The sequence below is a fragment of the Schistocerca serialis genome, chromosome 3 (genome assembly GCF_023864345.2).
Source record: "Schistocerca serialis cubense isolate TAMUIC-IGC-003099 chromosome 3, iqSchSeri2.2, whole genome shotgun sequence".
Taxonomy (NCBI): Eukaryota; Metazoa; Arthropoda; class Insecta; order Orthoptera; family Acrididae; genus Schistocerca; species Schistocerca serialis.
This window is the reverse complement of record NC_064640.1, coordinates 236,357,115-236,379,362: the sequence shown is the minus strand read 5'-3', so window position 1 is coordinate 236,379,362 and position 22,248 is coordinate 236,357,115. Positions and strand designations below refer to the sequence as shown.

General features: G+C 42.3%; 1 protein-coding gene across 2 annotated transcripts in view; it reads right to left on the bottom strand.

Annotated features, from left to right (window-relative positions):
- LOC126469985 (mucin-6-like) overlaps positions 1–22,248 on the bottom strand; it is a 283,915-nt gene that overhangs the window by 123,555 nt on the left and 138,112 nt on the right. For both annotated transcript variants that reach the window (XM_050097429.1, XM_050097430.1), the window contains exon 2: positions 11,885–12,498. In XM_050097429.1, coding sequence (XP_049953386.1) covers positions 11,885–12,498 — 614 coding nt within the window. The remainder of the gene's footprint in view (positions 1–11,884; positions 12,499–22,248) is intronic.

Here is a 22,248-nt window from a genome sequence, read left to right as displayed (position 1 = left end):
TCGTAGGTTTCCCTTACTGGTTGCTAAATGCACATATTGAATAACATCGGGGATGGGCTACAAACCTTTCTCACTCGCTTCTTAACCATTGCTTGTCTTTCATGTCATTCGACTCTTATAACTGCACTGTGGTTTCTGTACAAGAAACCTTCCGCACCCTATATTTTAGCCCGTTGCCTTCAGAATTTCGAAGAGAGTGTTCCAATCAACATTGTCAAAAGCTTTCTCTAAGTCCAGTGAATGCGAAAATATATTGTTGGCACCCACCTACATAGGGAGACATGTTCATTGTAATAAAGAGAAATCAGAGCTCAGATGGGAAGATTTAAGTGTTAGTTTCCCCAGCGCGCTGTTTGAAAGTGCAGCGGTACAGAAATAGCTTCAAGGTGATTCGATGAACTCTCTGCCAGGCAGTTACCTTTACATTGCAGAGTAGTCATGTAGATGTGGATGTAGACATAGAAGTTTACAAATGCTGTAAACGTAGCTTTACCTTTCCTTAAACTACCTTCTAAGAAAAGTCAGTACAGCCTTGTGTGTTGCTGCATTTCTCTGAAATTCAAATTGATTTTCCTCGAGGTCGCCTTCAACCAGTTTATCGACTCTTCTGTAAAAAATTCATGACACTATTTTGCAGCCATGCCCTATTAAATTGATAACTCGGTAATAATCTCACTTGTGAGCACTCGCTGTCTTTGGAATTAGAATTATTATATTCTTCTTGAAGTATGGGGGCATTTCGCCTGTTTCATTCATCTTGCTAACCGGGTGAATGTTTCGTCTTGGCTGGCTCTCCTAAGGATATCAGTAGTTCTGAAGGACTGTTGTCTACTCTAGGGACCTTGTTTCGACGTAGGTCATTCAGAGCTCCGTCAAATTCTTCTCGCAGTATCATATCCCCCATATCATCTACCTGTATTTCCTCTTTCATTTCTATAATATTATCTTCAACTTCATTTCCCTTGTGTAAAACTTAAGTCCGTCCGAACATGCGTCGGAAGGCCCAACCATATCGACCGCCTGCCGTGTCGTCCTCAGCCGATGGCGCCACTGGATGCGGATACGTAGGGGCATGTGGTCAGCACATAGATTCGCCGGCCGCTGTCAGTTTTCGCAATCGCAGCCGCTACTTCTCAGTCAAGTAGCTTCTCCATTGGCCTCACAAGGGCTGAGTTGCCCCCGCTTGTCAACAGCGTTCGGCAGACCTGGACGGTCATCCATCCAAGTGCAAGCCAAGCCGGACAGCGCTTAACTTCGGTGACCTGACGGCAACCGGTGTTACCACTGCGGCATGGCTGTTGGCATTTTCCTTGTGTAGCCCCTCTAGATTTTCCTTCCATCTCTCAGCTTTCCCTTCTTTGCTTGGAACTCGCTTGCAATCTAAGTTCTTGATATTAATATATCTACTTCTCCAAAGATGCCATTCATTTTTCTTTCCGCGATATCTATTTTTCCCCTAGTTATACACACTTCTATAACCTAGGCTTTCCGGCTTAGATATTTTGCACTTTCTGTCAGTCTTATTTCTTAGCCGTCTGTATTCCCTTTAGCCTGCTTCATTTCCTGCATTTTTATGTTTTTTTCCTTTCACCAGTTAAATTAAATATCTCTTGTGACATTCAATGATTTCTACTAAGCCCTGTACATTTAACTATTTGGTCCTCTGTTTCCTTCACAGTTTCATCTCTCAAAGCTACCCATTAGTCTTCTCTTGTGTTCCTTTCCTCTCTTTCACTCAATCTCCCAACAGCTTCTAGTTGTTTCATCTTATCCACGTCTCATCTCCTTAATTTCCTAGCTTTTCGCAATTACTTCTGTTTTAATCTACAGTTCATTACACATAAACTGTGGTCAGAGCCCATATCTGCCCTCGGAAATGTCTTACAGTTCAAAATCTTGTTCCGATATAACTGTCTTCCCATTATGTAATCAATCTGAAATATTACAGTGTCTCCAGGTTTGTTCCACATACACAATTTTCTTTCATGATTCTTAAACCAAGTGTAAATGACGATTAAATTCTACCAGGCTTCCTCTTTCATTCCTTTCCCAAATTTCATATTTTCATACTATTTTTCCTTCTCTTCCTACTAACAAGTTTCAGTCCTCCATCACAGTTAAGTTTTCCTCTTCCTTAACTATCTGAATAATTTCTTTCATCTCACCATACGTTCTTTCAATCTCTTCATCATCCGTGGAGCTAATTAGCATGTAAACTTGTGCGACTGTAGTGTATGTGGGGTTTTGGCCTTTTTCGCTATGATGATGCGTTCACTAGGCTGGTCGTAGTAGCTTACACGCATTCCTATTTTCTTATTCATTATTAGACCTACTCCTGCGTAACCTCCATTTAATTTTGCATTTATATCCCTGAACTCACCTGACCAGAAGTCCTATTCATACTGTAAGTGACCTTCATTAATTCCCACTATAACTTGAACTTACCCATTTACATTTAAAAAAATTTCTAACCTATCTACCCGATTAAGGGATCCAACAACTCAGGCTCCGACCAGCAGAAAGTCAGCTTTGTTTCTCCTGATGACGTCCTCCTGAGTAGTCCCCACCTAGAGATCCCAATGGGGAACTATTTTTTTTTTAAATCATAAGGTAGAGCTGCATGCGCTCGGGAAAAATAATGGCTGTGGTTTCCCCTTGCTTTCAGCCGTTGCAGAACCAGAACAGCTAGGTCGTTTTGGTTAATGTTACAAGGTCAGATCAGTCATTCATTAAGACCGTTGCCCCTGCAACTACTAAAAAGGCTGCTACCCCTCTTCAGAAACCACAGGTTTGTCTGTCTCTTCACAGATACCTCTCCATTGTTGTTGCACCTACTGTATAGTCATCCGTATTGTTAACGTACGGAAGGCACCCTATCTCTGCGACGTCCGTGGTTCATTGAGGTGGGAGCGATAGAGGCGTTTGTTAGAAGTTTCGGTCAAGAGGGTCAGATGTATTTTAACATTTATTTGAGAAAGTTCAGTCCGTATACGCTGTGTAGACAGCATCTCGAGCTTTATAACGGAATTATGTGGTGCTTACAGTAATGTGCAAGAGATCCTTCTAAACACGAGGCTCTAAAACAGGCGGATGGAGTCTACATCCGTATTGACAACGGTTAATCGATAGAGAATCGAAATCGGACAGATGCTGATTGAGGGCGTCTAGCTCTATCTGACGGGTCAGGTATTCTGATTAACAGGGCGGCTTCGTGGATGAAAACTGTCTGAGAGCAGGCATAGCAACCATCTTAGGTAGAATACAAGGTGCTCTGTTCTAGTCTCGGGAATGTTCTAGCTGTATTTTCTAGAGGTGATACACATTGGACGTGAACCAAAATTCGCACACTCGGACGCCACTGCGCGGTTCCTTGCATACAGACAGTACAAAAATGTCTGAAACATAATTTTGTCCGGTGTATATTTTCGGTAGAAAATGGATGTCAACTAATGGAAAAATGACAAAACTGCAACCAAATGTTCGAGAAATACGCTGATGCAATAAATAGTTATATTGCCCAAGTAAGGCAGTAGGTATACTTTTGCGCTAGAATCTTCGAGAGTTCAATACCGGGTTTACGCGTATTTTTATTTTTTTAATTTCGTAATTTTAATCTCCCCAATAATACTGTAGCAAACACCGCTTCTTAAACATTACATATCCTAAAGCTAGAGCTTTTTTAACACTGAACGTAACAATTATGGGTCAGGTACGTGAGAAATATTCATGAATAGTAATAATCAGTAAAAAAATAAATCACCTGTCACAGGACAGAAATAACTACAAAACTTTGCGGAGATATTAACCATACGTATCTCATTTCGTAAGAGTGGCCAATTGTAATATTTTGAATGCATCATCAGTGACAGAATGTCTTTCAAATGAGATACATGGTCATTGGAGCAGATGGCCAAAGCCACCTCCCTGGATTTCCATCCCGACTACATTTACGTCATGAGGGTCTGGGACGTCTTATGACCCCTCGCGTTCACACAACCCCTTCGTCCCCCCCTCCCCGCCCCCCAAATTCTGTCGACAGTATAAGGTATAAATGGCAGGGTTTTCAACTGCAGGTTGTGGCGTCTTGCATAGAAGGTCTTCCTTGTTTTTATTGCTAGAATTTATCACCTTTCTTATATTAATTAGAATAATTTATGTTTGCCAGATGTTTGCCCAGACCATATTCCTTGTTACTACACTTTGTTATTCTTCTCATCGATATTTATTACCCAATTAGTATAATTTATGATATAAAATGGCGGAACTATTGCGTCACGATCAAAAATGGCTGCCTCCGTGAACTGTGCTACGACGTTATAGTAGACCTAGCACAGCGTAATTAAAAAAACGGACCCAAGTAACTTAGCTTTCATATTGCATGGCCTATTTAATTAAAACATTTAGGAATTTTTCTGGAACCCTCACGGACATGTGTGTAGCAGTAATACGTTAAAAACACGCTATTGATAGGTCACCCAATGTGTCACCAACACTGTACTAAGTGTAAAATAAAAGTACCAATTGTGATAACTTGTTTAACAGTTGTATGTTGCGTGCAGTATTCATTTAAAACATTTCGGAACGTTTTGGGACAAGGTAACAAATCGCACCTTTTAAGGGTGTATGTATAGCCATTTTTTTCAAACATCCTACGCCAATGCTACATGTCAGTTACGCTGTGGAGGTGTGGGGGTGCTTAAAATAACCTAAAAATGTTTAAAGGAGCGTTTCCATATTTCAAAATACGTTGTTACAGAGCACACAGATGGCAGGCGGTTGCCAGACGAAGCGAGCTGTCCGCCGCCCCAGAGCAAGCAGCCAACCGTGCATTCCTCCCCTGACGTGCTCGGGCCGCCTCGCATTTGCGGCACCCAGACAACGCCAGCGCCAAGTCCGTCTTATCTCACAAACTTCAACCCCAGCACCCCCGACCAGAGGGGGCGTATTTTTTTGCCTCCATATTTCAACGCAGCATCCTACACGACGTGCTCCAAAAGAGAATATAACACAGTTTCTATCACCTAAGGAATTGCTTCTAAATTATAGTGTAGGCTTATTTGACAGTATATTCTTACATCATTTTTTGACCTATGCAGCATGTAATTTGATGTATAATGCACCTGCCATTACTATGTCGTCCTCATTTAAAAAAGAAAATCGCTACTGGTAATAGAAAAAAAAGTTATTTTATAAACAAACCCATTTCCTGTGTGCGCGGACTTTTGACGATTTGTTTGGTACAAAGGTTAGCCTGAGAGTATTGTTTTGGCTACTTTCTAACATCTGCATTTACAATTCCCAGGCTGGTTTCTCATCCCGCCTTCATAACTGGTATTACGTGCATATTAAGTGTTTCGTTTTTCGATGTAGTGTAACGTAATATTCCTATTGATACTCTTCCAATCCCATCACAATGTGAGAGTAGAATTCCATTAGATAGAAAGTCATTTCCACCCCAACATTGGCTATGTAGACAACTATGACATCGCGCGGCTCCCCACCCCCGTCGGAGGTTCGCGTCCTCCGTCGGGCACGGGTGTGTGTGTGTGTGTTGTCCTTAGCGTAAGTTAGTTTAAGTTAGATCCAGTAGTGTGTAAGCCTAGGGACCGATGACCTCAGCAGTTTGGTCCCATAGTACTTACCACAAATTTCCAATACAACTATGACAACGAGAAAAGTGTTTCGTTCCAATGTAGGGTAGTGTTATATTCTAGGTAATTCTTTTGGAATCCAGTCACAGTGTAACAGTACCTAACCTTTCGATAGAAATATGTCTTCATCTCCAACATGTCACTGGCTATGTAGACAGGTATCACAACGAGAAAACTGTGTGGTTTCGATGTAGAGCAGCATAATATTTTTGGTGATTTTCTTGGAATCCTATCACGACGTAAGAGCAGCAGCCCGTTAGATATAACGTTGTCTCGAGTCCACAGCCTGTCACTGACAATAAAGCCTGATATTACAACGGGAAAAATAAATCGCCTCTCTTTTAATGTCTACCACTGGAGTTAGCTGAACATTTTCAGAACGATCCTGTGTGGTAACTTGCCCCTCTTCGTTGAATCTCCTCCACCTCTTTTATTAATCCAACCTGATAAAAGTTCCTAGAGTGATGAGAAACACTCAAAAAGAATCGGTCTTACAACTGTTTTATAAACCACTTCTTTTGTGGATGAATTACATTTCCTGAAGATTCTTCCAACAAACAGCATGGCATCTGATTTTCCTACAAATTGCATTCTCCAGACTGCAGTCCCGACTGTAACTCCTAGGTATTATATGGTAGTTACTGTTTATTGCTGGACTATTGCCAGTACGGTAATCGAACGGTAATGGATCTCTTCACCTATTTATGTGCAACAGTCACATTTATTTACTTTCAGGGTCAACAGTAAATCCCTGCACGAATCGTCTATCGTTTGCAATTCCTCGTGCATTTCGCAACAGCCTACTGGTGCTGCAACCCTCCAGAAGACAACAGGATTCTCTGAAAACAGTCTACATCTACACCTAAACACATACCTCGCAAGTCACTATACAGTGAATAGTTTTGAACGGTCCCTAGTGGTGCCAATCTTATACCAGAGCTAAAATTGCTGTCGCAATATACTTCAGAATCTCAGATCACTTTCAATGGTGTTGCAGTCCCACGTTGTCTTTACAGTAGTGTTGAAACGCCCAGGGGTTGGTAGCAGTGTCGAACATAGTCAAGAACGTCGTCTTGTTGCTCATAGCATTGTAAACTGTCGTTTTCGACAGCGAAATGTGTGGGAACTAACGCCCCAAACGAAGGAGTGGTTTCATTGACTCTCTTTATGCCATCCCCTGAGGCCTTTCCGCATCGATTCTGAGCGGTGGTGGGTCTGAATGTTGCCTCGGCCAGAGGTAAGAGAACCACGTGATTTCTACGCTGGGTGTCGCGGTTCTGGCCTCCACCGCAGAAGTGCCCTAAGAAGGGGTCAAACGTGGATAAAAGGGGGTGTGACCTCCTTCCCACCGTGTGACACGTTCACGGTTCCTTCGGGCAGAATTTAGGTGACATTTGGTGCCAATGTGACATCGTTAACCTACCTTAAAGGTCACACCAACTTCTAAACTGTGGTGTATTTTCGCATCTGCCGACACCTTGCTGTTTGAAGCTTCGCTGTTGTGGAATGTTTTCAAAGAGATAGTACCAACAGCAATTGAGAGATATATACCACATAAATTAATAAGTGATGATACTGATCCCCCATGGTATACAAAACGGGTCAGATCGTTGTTGCAGAAGCAACGAAAAAAGCATGCCAAATTTAAAAGAACCCAAAATCCCCAAGATTGGCAACGTTTTACAGAAGTTCAATGCGAGATGCTTTTAATGATTTCCACAACGAAATTCTGTCTCGAAATCTGGCAGAAAACCCAAAGAGATTCTGGTCATACATAAAGCACACCAGTGGCAAGACACAATCAATACCTTCACTGCGCGATAACAACGGTGAAGTCACTGATGACAGTGCCACTAAAGCAGAGGTATTAAACACGGTTTTCCGAAACTCCTTCACCAAAGAAGACGAAGTAAATATTCCTGAATTCCAATCAAGAACAACTGCCAAGATGAGAAACATAGAAGTAGATATCCTCGGTGTAACAAAGCAGCTTAAATCACTTAATAAAGGCAAGGCCTCCGGTCCAGATTGTATACCAGTCAGGTTCCTCTCACAGTATGCTGATAAAATAGCTCCATATTTAGCAATTATATGCAACCACTCGCTCGCAGAAAGATACGTACCTAAAGACTGGAAAATTGCTCAAGTCACAACAATATCCAAAAAGGGAAGTAGGAATAATAAGCTGAATTACAGGCCTATATCACTAACGTCGATTTTCAGTAAGGTTTTAGAACATATACTGTATTAGAACATTGTGAAGTACCTCGAAGAAAACGATTTATTGGCATATAAACAGCACGGATTCAGAAAATATCGTTCTTGTGAAACACAACTAGCTCTTTATACTCATGAAGTAATAAGTGCTATCGACTGGGGATGTCAAATTGATTCTATATATTCAGATTTCCAGAAGGCTTTCGACACCGTTCCTCACAAGCGTCTTCTAATCAAACTGCGCGCCTACGGAGTATCGCCTCAGTTGTGCGACTGGATTCGTTATTTCCTGTCAGAAAGGTCACAGTTCGTAGTAATAGACGGAAAGTTATAGAGTAAAACAGAAGTAATGTCCGGCGTTCCCCAGGGAAGTGTTATAGGCCCTCTATTGTTCCTGATCTATATTAACGACATAGGAGACAATCTGAGTAGCCGTCTTAGATTGTTTGCAGATGATGCTGTCATTTACCTTCTTGTAAAGTCATTAGATGATCAAAACGAGTTGCAAAATGATTTAGACAAGATATCTGTATGGTGCGAAAAGTGGCAATTGACCCTGAATAAAGAAAAGTGTGAAGTTATTCACATGAGTACTAAAAGAAGTCAGCTAAATTTCGATTACGCGATAAGTCACACAAATCTGAAAGCTGTAAATTCAACTAAATACTTAGGGATTACAATTACAAATAACCTAAACTGGAATGATCACATAGATAGTATTGTGGGTAGAGTAAACCAAAGACTGCGATTCATTGGTAGAACACTTAGAAGATGCAACAGATCTACCAAAGAGACTGCCTACACTACGCTTGTCCGCCCTATTCTGGAGTACTGCTGTGCGGTGTGGGATCCGCATCAGGTGGGACTGACGGATAACATCGAAAAAGTACAAAGAAGGGCAGCTCGTTTTGTATTATCGCGAAATAGAAGAGGTAGTGCCACAGACGTGATACGTGAACTGGAGTGGCAATCATTAAAACAAAGGCGTTTTTCGTTGCTACGGGATCTTCTCATGAAATTTCAATCACCAGTTTTCTCCTCAGATTGCGAAAACATTCTGTTCGCACCCAACTACATAGGGAGAAATGATCATCACGATAAAATAAGAGAAATCAGGGCTCACACAGAAAAATTTATGTGCTCGTTTTTCCCGCGTGCCGTTACAGAGTGGAACGGTAGAGACAGCATGAACGTGGTTCATTGAACCCTCTGCCAGGCACTTTATTGTGAGTAGCAGAGTAATCACGTAGATGTAGATGTAGCCCAAGGCTGACGTCGCAGGGCGCCACGTTTTTGCGCCATTGCAGAGGAAGATTGTAGGCTCCTTGGATCCAAATTTCAAACAGTAGGAAGTGGAAGACAATACGGGGTATCGAAAAAGTGATACTTTAATTTTTTTGCCCAGTGTATATTACAATAAGGCACCGCACATCAGTGTTCTATATTGAGAAGTAAAATATCTAGACAGGTCAACTCTCAATATGACACCTACGATTACAGCCGTTTGTTGATGTAGACGATCTTCCACAGGGTTAAAAAACAATATTTTATCCTCCACAGCATACTATTGCTTAGACATTTAGGCCTGTAATGCACAGCTTCGTATCATCTGTTAACAAGTGCTTTTCGATGTGGAAATAGTACATAATTCAGAATCTAACTGAAACATATCAGAAAGTGGCAACTTGCATACTCCAATAACCTAGTCACGACTCGAGGCGGTAGCGAGAAGTTGTGGAGAATGTTTGATTCCATTACCACATAAACCCTTCTTTACATAACAGTTGTAGTTCGCTGCCTGCACCCACATGCCAGAATTGTTTCAGTTACCACTTAAGTAATATTATACTGATTTACGGATACCCTTAACAAAAAGCAGTGTACATGGGAGCAATTATCCAGCATTAAGAGGCATATTGGGAAAAAATGGCGTGGAAGCACTGGAATCCATTTCAAGGACACATAAAAATCCACTATCTAAAGTGGGATTTTCCGGCGTTGAAATAAATTGTGCAGTGGTTCATCCGCCTGGAGTATTGCCACAACTTTGTGAAGACGACAATTTCTTTAAGGATGTGGATTTAACACAAGATTTTGCTTGGATTTTTTTAACAAAATTAAGATATATGACTACCTAATTTCAAACCAAACCACTATCTCTGTCTATACGAAGAAGACTACTAGGGAACAGTAATATTATTGAACGTAACGATAAGATTATTTAATGTAAATGAGGTCCAATTGCAGAAGAAAAATACATAATAAATTTAAATGTCATATCACAAGTCCAGAAGTGAACGAAGTTATTGGTAATCATATTACAGATTTTATAAAGTACCCAGATATGCATCTACGAGAAACTTTTACATCTTCCTCGGCTAAAGAAGATAGTACTACCAGACTAGAAGCTACGATTCATAACTACAGAATGGACTATGTGTTTTACCCTGTGGAAGACTCTCTAAATGTCTTAAACGCCAACAAAGAGTATTTCTAAGACGCTCCATTGTACTCTATGCCAATCATGTCTATTTTGTGTAAATTACGAGGTACGTTACAAAACAGCTACTGCGTTGTACTTAATAGTGTTCTCCAAAATGTCTACAGGGGCAATAAGAACACACGAAAGTTGATTGGTGAGCAAGTAAAACTTCTGGACAGGAAAGAAATGAAAAATATTATAAAATGTTTTCTGCCTGCCTACAGTTAAATTATTTAGCTGTAAAATATGTGGCGATTTTTATCACAGACTCCAACAAAGACTATACAAGTATTATAAAGAAGTTTTATATCAGATCTGGAGAATCATATTTTTCTCAATCCTGAATATTATTTTCCACAATTCTTCACATTCTGTATATAAAGAAAGATTATGGAATGGGTTTCTTACTGATAAATCGCATTTGAATGTTTATTTGTGAGAAGATAAAGTTATGCCTCATATAAGATGGAGAACCGTCCACCAGTATGTGTCGGAATTCTACAGCGATAGGATCGTGACATATCGAGACTGCAGTTATCATTGCATAATATTACTGCCCGCATTTGTCGAGATCCCACATCTCAGTGGTCTGACGCGACTAGCGTCCGAGAGGACAGACTGCTCGCCTGTGCAGGATTGTACAGCCACGATATGTACCTTTTGTCAGGAAACGGACTTTCTTTACAGCAATACAAGTGTCCACATGGGCAACGATAATGTCTGTAGCACCACGGCCTTTCTGCTCTGCTTGGCCACGCGCGGTAGCCGCGCGGTCTATGGGCGCCTTGTCATGGTCTGCGCGGCTCCCTCCGTCGGAGGTTCGAGTCCTCCCTCGGGCATGGGTGAGTGTGTTGTCCTTAGCGTAAGTTCGTTTAAGTTAAATTAAGTAGTGTGTAAGCTTAGGCACCGATGACCTCAGCAGTTTGGTCCCATAAGATCTTACCACAACCTTCCAACTTTCTGCTCTGCGATCATTGTTGTGGCTTCCCTCGAAGCGGCAGTGAAGAGAAGCGCACTAACTGTTTGTGCAATGAGAAAAGTGGACAAAGGAAGAGATCCATACCATCCTTTCAGAGTCAAAGTTCAGTATACAGCATCAAGATCGACGTAAACATATGGGGATGTTATCTTTCAACAAGATAATGCAAGACCACCTTTTGAAGATGCTACCCTAACCTGACTTGATACAGAGAGGGTGTTCGACTGTTGCCTGACCAGTACGTTCGCCATACTTCTCATCCATTGAAAACATATCGTCGTCAGATTCCGAGAGACTGGCACACTACTACTCATGAATCAGTACGATTAATGAACTCTGGTATAGAGTTTACGATGCATGGAACAACGTACTCATTTCTGTCGTCCAAGCTCAGTTCGACTTGATGCCCAACCGGATTAGAATCAATGTTGCTGTCGATGTTGGCAGTTCTGTGTATTAAACGTTTCTCCCTATATACTCCCAAATCACTTGTAAATTTATCGTGTCCTCTTCCTGCTATACTGTATGTGCACAATAAGTGAGCCAATGTGTTACCTTGACGTTTCCGTTGAGCAGTTTGACGATGCCGGTAATGATGTCCTGGATGTCGGGGTTGGTCTTCCTCTGGTCGCCGCTAGCAGTCGCTGGGCCGGCTGCAGAAGCCTGGCGGGGCTCCAGCAGGGGCAGCGACCTCCCCCTGGGAGCCCCCGGGGCTTCCCCCGGCTGCGGCTCAGCCGTCGAGCTCAGCGCCGCGTGCGCCTCTCCGCTCGACTCCTGCGTGCGCGTCGGCTGGATGTGTTGGTAGTAGTTCCGGCTGGTCGTGTCGCTGCTCTCAGCACTCACGGCCACATCATTGGATGGGACGTCGAGTCCTTCGAGATCTATCTCCTTGACAGCGTGGACGACTGTCCCGGAGGAGCCGGGCACTTGGCCCACTGCACGAGTCGTCATCGAGTGTCCATCTGGGCCACTCTCTACGTCGTTGGCTATCTCCTCGTAGAGTCGACCTTGAAACTCGGAAGACTGCATCGCCGTCTTATGGATGGCGCCTCCGATCGATGTTTGTGTGCCGAATGCATGTTGTGAAATGGTTACCTGGACGTTATCACCAGGCCCACTAGCTGACGCTTCTGTCCTCGTTGGTGCTTTCGCTGTCCCTGTCAGCTGGCCTGTAACAAAAGAAAACAACATGCGTCAATCAGACTGCTGCAAGCAGATAGATGAATACTTCACAAGAAGAATCTAGACAGTGGGATATGTTATTATGAACAGGGGTTATGGGGAGGTGTATTCGTGCCTGTCTAGTCTTTCTGTACCGGCTTAGAGTGAAAATATACAGGAATCAATACATGAAGTTTTAGAGTGCCGCCTCTAGTAGGAAAAGGAATAAAATCTGAACAAATGCGTGTAAGACTCGCGTTCTGTGAATTATGTACAAATTTAATTATGTATGTAGATGGTTCATCTAAGGGTTTTAATGAGTGAGTTTGCAAGTATCAAAATATGTGTCATAAACTGCCGTATCTTTTGATTGCATTGACTTAAAAGCTTAAACATTTTACACCGCCAGGGACTGTAGACCTTCGTATTTGACAAAAATATAAACTTGATACATCTAGCCGTTTCTGAGAAAAATAGGTCTTAACAAACCGACTGACAGATCGGCAACAAAGCGATCCTACTAGGATTCCGATTTTACCGACTGAGGTATGGAGCCCTTAGGAACTTGATAGTAACGAAGGGTCACATTTTTAATGGTACCGGTAGAGAACAATACTATTACTATCTTAACTATGGTTTCTGTTGCAGTTTGTTTCTGGATGAGCGTAGCCAAGCATAGCTGTATAAGTGGTCCAGTACTTGTTGACGAAACAGTGTTAAATACTATTCATAGAAGACCAAGCGTGTGGGTATGATCAAGAGCGCAAATAAAGTTACGATGCGTCATCCTCATTAGAGTGATTCCATAGCCGAGTGGTCAGCCTATCTGACTTCCATGTGATTTACCTGAGCTGGATTCGTGGCAGTGCCAAAAATTATCCTTTGGTCTGAGTACTGAAATGGGGTCTTGTAAAAATTTATGTTCAGGTGCTTTGCCTGACATTCCGAGACAAGATTCGATATCAGCGTCTGTAGCTCTTCAGAATCATTTGCCAATAGCACAATGTCATCTGCAAATCTCAGGTTGTTACGTCTCTTACTGCTGAGTCTAATTCCTTATTTTTCCTAGTTCGGTTTTAGCATTTCCATCACGGCAGAGGACAGCTTGGGAGAGATGAGACCGCCTTGTTTCACTCCTCTGTGAACTGGAAAGTCCTGAGCTTGTTCTCTGACACCAACAAAAGCTATAGAATTTTCGTGTATACGGTGCAGGATTTTAATATAGGTCACCTCAACTCCTTGCTTAGCCATGGCTTGCACTATAGCAGGATGGCTTACTTAATAAAAAGCCTTTTCAAACTCTACAAAAGCTATACATAGTGGCAGCCAGTATACGGTTGCTCTGCTAATCGCTTCCCGGAAAAAAAGTGTAGTGTGCCAATACTGCTGCGGTATCCAGTCTGCTCAGCCGGCCGCGGTGGCCAAGCGGTTCTAGGCGCTTCAGTCCGGAACCGTGCGACTGCTACGGTCGCAGGTTCGAATCCTGCCTCGGGCATGGATGTGTGTGATGTCCTTAGGTTAGTTAGGTTTAGGTAGTTCTAAGTTCTAGGGGACTGATGACCTCACATGTTAAGTCCCATAGTGCTCAGAGCCATTTAAACCAGTCTGCTCAATTGCTTGAACTGCGTCAAGGATGGGACTGAAAAAATTTAAAAATATTCTGGCAAAACTTTGTGCAAGACGCAGATTAGGCTTATGGGATTATAGTTTTTATATGGAGAATGCTTCCTTTCTTGTGGAACAGTATTATCAATGTTTTTCTCCAGAGGCTGCGATGGATGCTCGGTCAATGGACAATGTAAAGATTTGCTCTTAAGTTTCCTTGCCAGCAAACTTCACAATAACAACAGACAACTCATCATAACCGAAAACAGTGGCCTATTTCAAGTTATCAATAGCATATTTGACTTCCAAAGGAAGTTAATATGACTGGAGACCTAGCGTCTGAAATATTTTGACCTATCAATCTAGTATGGCAAGCATTTGGAAGAAATTCAGCTATCTTCAGGTCAAACATGGCAGTAAAACGAAAAAATATTTTGATCGTCGTGTCCTCCCCCTGTTGTCTTACGAAAAAAAAAAAATGGTTCAAATGGCTCTGAGCACTTAACATCTATGGTCATCAGTCCCCTAGAACTTAGAACTACTTAAACCTAACTAACCTAAGGACATCACACAACACCCCGTCATCACGAGGCAGAGAAAATCCCTAACCCCGCCGGGAATCGAACCCGGGAACCCGGGCGTGGGAAGCAAGAACGCTACCCCACGACCACGAGCTGCGGACTGTTGTCTTACGGCTGTGAGACCTGTACACTTCATAAATAATCAAGACGGAAACTTAGAACTGTACAGCTAGGCATGGAAATGTCTATGCTGGTATTTACAAGAAAAGACAAAAAATGACTGAAGACATAAGACCAACTACCGACGTCAAGAACATCCTAGAGAACAGCTATTATGAAATGGCAGTGGGTCAGCCATGTTGCCAGAAGAAATAATGACTGATGGACAAAGGGATGCTGGAATGGAGTCCAAGAAACAGAGACAGCCCAAGAAGACGACCACCAGAACTGTGGCACAAACATCTGCGAAGACTGCTGGAGTTAACATACTGAATATCGCCAAAGAACGTTGTTCATGGGAGAAGTTACAGACGTACCTGAACTCAGTAGTTGAAGAGGCTAAATCGCTTAACGACAAAAATGGCTGCTGCTGCTACTGATGATGATGAGTGGGATGAGACGTATTGGACCTCGGCAAAACAACGAAGAATATACTTGAATAAGTAGCGGCTCCGGTTTCCAAAAACTTGCATTAAGGAACGGGTAGCCACACACAGTAACCATACGAGCTTCCTTATCGAAGTCAAATAATACCATAGACAGTATCTGATGCAGCGGACGGTGGGCATTGGGTGTAATTGCGAAGTAGGAGGGATGACACCCGTATCAAAGAGCTTTGGGGCAGTATCTGGGAGTTTGAAACTTCCTGGCAGATCCAAACTACGTTCCGCACTGGGGCTCAATCCTGCGACTTTGCCTCTTTGGACAATGCTTTTGGCGAGTGAGCTATCCACGCATGATTCACGACCCGCCCTCTTACTTCCAAAGGTTTACAGAAGTACTCATGAATACCTTGCGGGATAAAATGCCGGCCCACACGCAAGAATCTGTCTGCGCAAAGGTCTGTGCACATCATGTCTGCACAGACGGATCATAGCGTGTGGACAGGAAATTGCTTCAGATCTGGCTCGTGAAACGACTTTCATTCAGCGGTTTGTTCAGTTTAGGGTTTCTCGTCTTTGCGTACACAGTGAATTCTAAAGTGGTTGATACGCGTCAGTGCCTTAGGGTGCTCCCTGCTAAACATATTAAAATATAAAAGGGTAGTCAGAAACTATGCAACTGACAGCATAAGGGAAAATCGCGCATTTCTTGCTGTCTTCAAAATTATTACAATCTGTTAAGAAAAATAACTGGAAAGGTTAAGAGACATGTACAGCACGAGAGAAATTAATAATGGTGGTAACAGAATTAAACTTTATAGAATATAATGAAGTGATGATCAGCACAACCAGCCAATTTACGACATAGTACTACAATTAAACTTAATGACTATACTTTAAGTTATAATTCACAAATTCAGACTGTTTATAATAGAGGCATCGTAGGGTTCTTTAAACAAGTCCCTAATGTCGGTTAGAAACAGTCTATGCAAATACCTAGCGGTCATAATCGCACACGTTATTGCGTCATTCTGTACGCTCTCGTAACAAGCACTTTACAATCTCCCGGGGATAAAATTGTCCTCAAGCGGTATACAGCTGTTTGAAAGTGTGTTGGAAGAAAAGAGGTCATTTAGGGAAATATTTAACCTGAAATATCACCAATGACTGCCTGCAATAAGCCGTCGCCGTTCTGGCCCATGATGTCAGATACAGCCTTAAGAAAGGTCGTGTTATACGTTGATGATTCAGGGTTCGAGTGAAGAGGAGAACTGAAAAAAGATGGATAATAATTGTAATGTAGTTTCTCCAACAGTGTAGGATTTGTGCTATGGAGTAGAGTTATCAGTAGTGTCCCAAACAACCGCACCCATTTTGTTGGAAAGCCACTTGTTAAGAGACTCACTTAACAGCATATCCTCTACAACGAAAACCTCATGTGGCTTAGCCACCGTATATGGCTTTCTAGACACGCGATAAACTTACAGCGTTCGTCGAAATAAATAAATAAGAGGGACAGAAAAATGATAAACAGAGTAATATGCCTAATGAAACACGCTGATAAATAGCACTAAAATAAGATATAAAAACATGTGACCGTTTTAACTGACGTGCGGTATTGTGCAATTGTTTGAACTCACGGTCTGCTATCAATAACATCGACATAAAAATAATCTAGAAGCGCTTCCCGGTTTTATGATGTGATTTTGGCACAATACAGTGCAGGAGTTTCAGGTGACACTCCAGATGTCCACGGCATCTACAAATACAGAACAAAACAGTTATGTATTAGATGACTTAAGACGCTAATCAAGTTCAGAACGTTCTAGGATTATACACGAGAAGGCTTATTATTTATATTCAGCGTGAGATAAGAGAACAAACTTGTCAATGAGACAAGTGCCAGGCATTCGATAAATTTCTGCGTAAGATACAGCCAACACTGCATGGACAGGGATGTTTTTCTTTGTCATCACTCATTAGCACTGACGTGGCGTTCCTAATTCGAGAGTTGACCTTTGGGAAACTTCTCAATGCACGCTCAGAACTTCTGCCACAACTTCTGGGCTGGCCTCGGTGTACGAGGGTTTCTCAATAGATGAGTGCAGATCTTCGTGAAAAGTTGCGGTCAAAATAACGGTAATGAATACAGGAAACAGGGATTTGCAACAAGGTAACTTTCAAATAAAACAGACTGTCGTAGATTTCCGGGATATAATTAAACATAGAGCAAAATCATCATGGACTGCACAGAGAAGAAGTTCGCAAAGTATGGGAATTAAAGAATACTGAACAAAGTTAAAGACCACATGAAACAAGCTGAGCCTAATTAATGTGGTATTCAGATGACCAAAACTAAAAGAAGTAACCACCGGGAGGGAGACAGCACGATGCAGATGAGTGGAACTGATTGACGAGGCAACAGAACGGGAATTCCCATTACTCAGTCAGGCGGCAATAAATTTATAATCATAGTGCTGACTAGCTTAAAGAGCTAATATTCAATAACATTCAATAATTTACTGGAGCTCTGCATGCAAACTTGAGGAGTCGATCGTTGACCTTGTGGACTACTGTGGTCTACTCTGAGACGCGTAAAATAAATGGTCATTTTTCTCTGTTTTACATTTTCTGCAGATGAAAGTTGTTGTCAGCAGTTATTGGTAGAATTGCATTTCAGGTTTGCAAATGCGGAAAATTAGCGTAAAATATCACATGTTTTTTGCGGAAGGGACCATTTGGAGAGACTTGAATGAGTTACACGCAGGGTAGGCATACTTTTCAGCCGGTAACCACCTACAACTCTGCCACTCGTGCAATCGGGCACACACACACTCACACACACCTACAAACAATTACAAACTCTTGTGTCACAATGCATTTCGAAAGACTGATATTGTGGGAAACAAGTGGCGAAACAGATGAGTGCACAGCACACGTCATAGCAATGCACCTTGTGTAAACAGTGATTTTGCTGTGGTAACGTGAAAACCACGGCAAACAACAACAAAAGTAAACTTAAGCAGAAATTAATATATTTTCACATAAATGCAGATATTACAAATTTTAAATCAGGTAATATATTTTTATTTTACAAGCAGTCACACAAAAACAGTCCCAAAAACCTGAGAAGTGCATGTATAAAAAGAAGGTAACATAACAGCAATTTAGCAGAAGCAGCAAGTGATGAGCCTTAGCAGACAGTATAAAAAAATAGCTCAGACTCAAGACGTTATCTTCAAGTATATTTACGCCAACGATTTGTTCTAGGTTGGCTACTGTATGAAAAGAGAAGATGTATCATTTGCGATTTGACGAGAGGTAATGGGAGAGGAGCATTTCATAATTTATTGCCATACATTACGCAAAGGCTTGGTTCATGACACGTGAACTTCCTAAATGTGCCGAAATAATATCTAAGGGTCATGGTCTATGTGCAACATCATTGTATCAAGTCATAAGAAGAGAAATCAATCAGTGTGCTTGCATATACGAAAGAACTTCAGAGCACACTTCTTGTGTGCAAGCAGCTGGTGCTGAGCAACAACAAATTTTTCAACATAAAACATCCGACAAAAATAAAATGTGGTACCATGAGTCACCCAGTACTACTGCAGTAGTGTTCAGAAGAGCTTAAGAGTCACGGTCACTGCTGTACAACTACACTATTGGTGACAAATTGCTGTAAACAGTATATATCTAAAACATCTAGGAGGAACTATCTAGAGCGACCTTAAATGGAATGACCAAGTAAAACAAATAACAGGAACAGCAGATGCCAGAATGATACTCATACGACGAATTTTAAGTAAATGTAGCTCATCCACCAAAGAAGTGACTTGTTCGACCCATTCTTGAGCATTATTCGTCAATCTTGGATCCTTACGAGGTAGGACTCAGAGAAGAGATAGGGAAGATCCAACGAAGAAAGGAGCGTTTACCCACGGGATCGTTTGGTCGGCGCGTGTTACAGACATGTTCAACAAATTTTAGTGGCAGATGCGACAGGAGAGGTGTTGTCCATCGCGGAGAGGTTTACTTTAGAAATTTCGAGAGAGCACTTTGTTCAAATGTGTGTGAATTCCTAAGGGACAAAATTGCTGAGGTCACTACTCCCTAGACTTACACACTACTTAAACTAACTTATGCTAAGGGCAACACACACGTCCATGCCCGAGGGAGGACTCGAACCTCCCGCGGGAGGGGTCACTCAGTCCGTGACATGGCGCCTCAAACCGCACGGCCACTCCGCGGGAGAGAGCACTTTCCAGGAATAGACGGACAACACAGTACTTTCTCCCACATACATCTCGTGAAATGGCTGCGATGAGAAAATTCTAGAAACTAGAGCTAGCAGAGAGGCTCACCGACAATCACTCTTCCCACGCGCCATTCACGAGTGGAACAAGGAAGTGGGGATCAGTCAGTGGTACCAGAAGTATCCTCCACCACACAGTCAGGTGGCTTGCGGAGTATTGATGTCGATATATATATTCTTCTAAGCATTTCACGTTGCTTGTCCTACTGCTCTTATTGGAACGGCAGCGCTGCTGAATTTTTGGCCCGTGTACCCAAGGAATTCGAGAGACGGCAGTGATGAGGGTGATCATGTAACACTTAATTTCAGATAAAATTACGCGGTTTCTAAGAAGGCCATACCTTCCACGACTAGGGATACCAGGAAAAATGAGGTGCAGTTAAATAGTGTCATGTGTACAACACATATGGTCTGATCGGTTGCGAAATGGAAACTACAATGAAAATCAAAAATGTTTTATTTACAACATTTAGCTATACCTTCCAGCTACTTCTCTACATAGTCGCCGCTCCAACTTAGACAACATCCTGTCCTGGTGCGCTACTAACTTTCCACTATCCTCGTAATAGAAAGCAGCCACCTTTGCTTCCCGTCAAACCTCTACATTGGTCTCCAGCTCGTTATGTGTGCCAAAATGCTGTCCACATAGCCAGCGATTTATTTGCGCAAAGCGATAGAAATCAAAACGAACCAAGTCCGGGCTGTATGGTGGGCGATCAAAACTTCCCGTCGAAAATGCTGCAGGAGCGTCTTTGTTCTGTGGACGAACATTATCCTGGAAAAGGACAATGCCTGATGTCATCGTCCTCTTCTCTTGTTCTAAATGGCCCTTCGTGGACAATTTTCTCGAATTGCCTGACCCACTCGCTGAACAAGATTATCGGTTGACGCTCACTTCCTTCCCAGGGCATCTGCGTCATGTACGTGCTTTATCAAATTTCTGCACCATTGCCGCACTTTGCTCTTCTGCGTGACAGGCGCGTTATTTGAGCTGCATAAAATCAGGGGGAACTCCTCAGCATGAAGGAAACGAATGACAGCAGTCACTTCACACTTGGCCGGGGACTCGATAGTTCTAGGCATCTTTCGTGTTCTCTGTGCGCTCACAACTGAAAAGCGAGGTGACACTATCGAAGGGAATACTAGAGACACTACGTAATATCTCTGCACAAAGTTTCATCGAATTTTTGCTGTGGCTTTAATTTTGTGACTGGTCAGATCTTGACAAAAAAATAAATGTAGGCCTCGTACATTAACCAGAATGCCTTTCAACGTCTTCAGCAGTGGCTACGGAAACAGTGGTATCATGGTGCATCTACAGTCTGGGATACAACTAAGTTATTGTTAGAAGTCTCTGTCGCAAGAAACTGTTTATAAATATCTAAAAGTGATACTGATTTGCGACTTACAACAATGGTAATAAGACTTGTGCTGTTAGTGAGTAGTAAACGTTATAGCCGTAGCAGTAGTTTTTGTTAATATTAATAGTAATAGCAAAATGGGCTTCAATGTTACATCAGTGCTGTCATTTAATCTAAAATAAATGTAGAAACAGAATTAAAATAAGAGCAGAAGTCTACTGCAAAATATTGACTAAGAGATTAATTATAATATGAAACAAACAATGCATTCAAGTGGAAATAGCGGCACGGATTGTAATAGAAGTAATCTTATCTTCTTCATGTACTTCTTCTGCGTCACGAGTCACAGAGGGTAAACATGTCTAGGAACGATGCAAGGAAAATTAGCGTTTAACCTGCCGTCGACGACGATGTCATTAGAGACGGAGCAAAATCTCCAATAAGACAAAGAGCGCAAAGGAAGTCGGCAATGTACGAGGGCTATTCGGAAACTAAGGAACGACAGGTCGCGTAATGGAAACCACAGTGAAAATCAAAGCTGTTTTATTTGCAACAGTTAGCTGCAACTTCCAGCTACTTATCTCCATACGCGCAGATCCGACTTAGACGTTTGTCGTAGCGTTGTACCAACTTTTCAATACCCTCGTTATAGAAGGCAGCCGCCAGTGCTTTCCGCTGGCCTACAGCTCGTTGTCTGTGCCAGAATGTTGTCTTCAGAGCCAGAGGTTCATGTGAGCAGAGATGAAACTCAGGAGACAACTACGGGCTGTATTGTGGGTAATCAAACATTTACAATTGACAACGCTGCAGGAGCATCTTCATTGCCCCTGCAGAATGCGGCTGAGAATTGTCTTGAAGAAGAAAACGCACGACAGTTATGTAATGTTGGCTGCGTAGCTTCAGGCGAAATTTCTCACCAGGCCCTCGTACTTGGCGGGAGACACTATTGTTCTAGGTATATTTATGTGCTCCCTGTGTGCTCAGAACTAAACTGAACGACGTAACGCGATCGACGGGCATACTAAAGACACTGCCCAACACACCTGTGCAAAACTTCATCGGATTTTCATTGCGGTTTCCATTTCGCGACCGATAGTTCCTTACTTTCCGAATAACCCTCGTATTTCTCAAAGAAACCATCCCTAGATCTGTCTTCAGCAAGTTAGAGAAACCACAGAAAACATAAATCTGGATGATTGGACCGCGATTTGAATCGCTGTACCTGAATGTCACTGTGCCACTTTGATCAGTAACATGTGTATAGGAACCATCTGTGCTTACAGTGGAGTAGTGCAGTATAGTGTCCTTGGGAATAATGTTTTTTTTCTTCCCGAGTCAGTCACGATTTCCC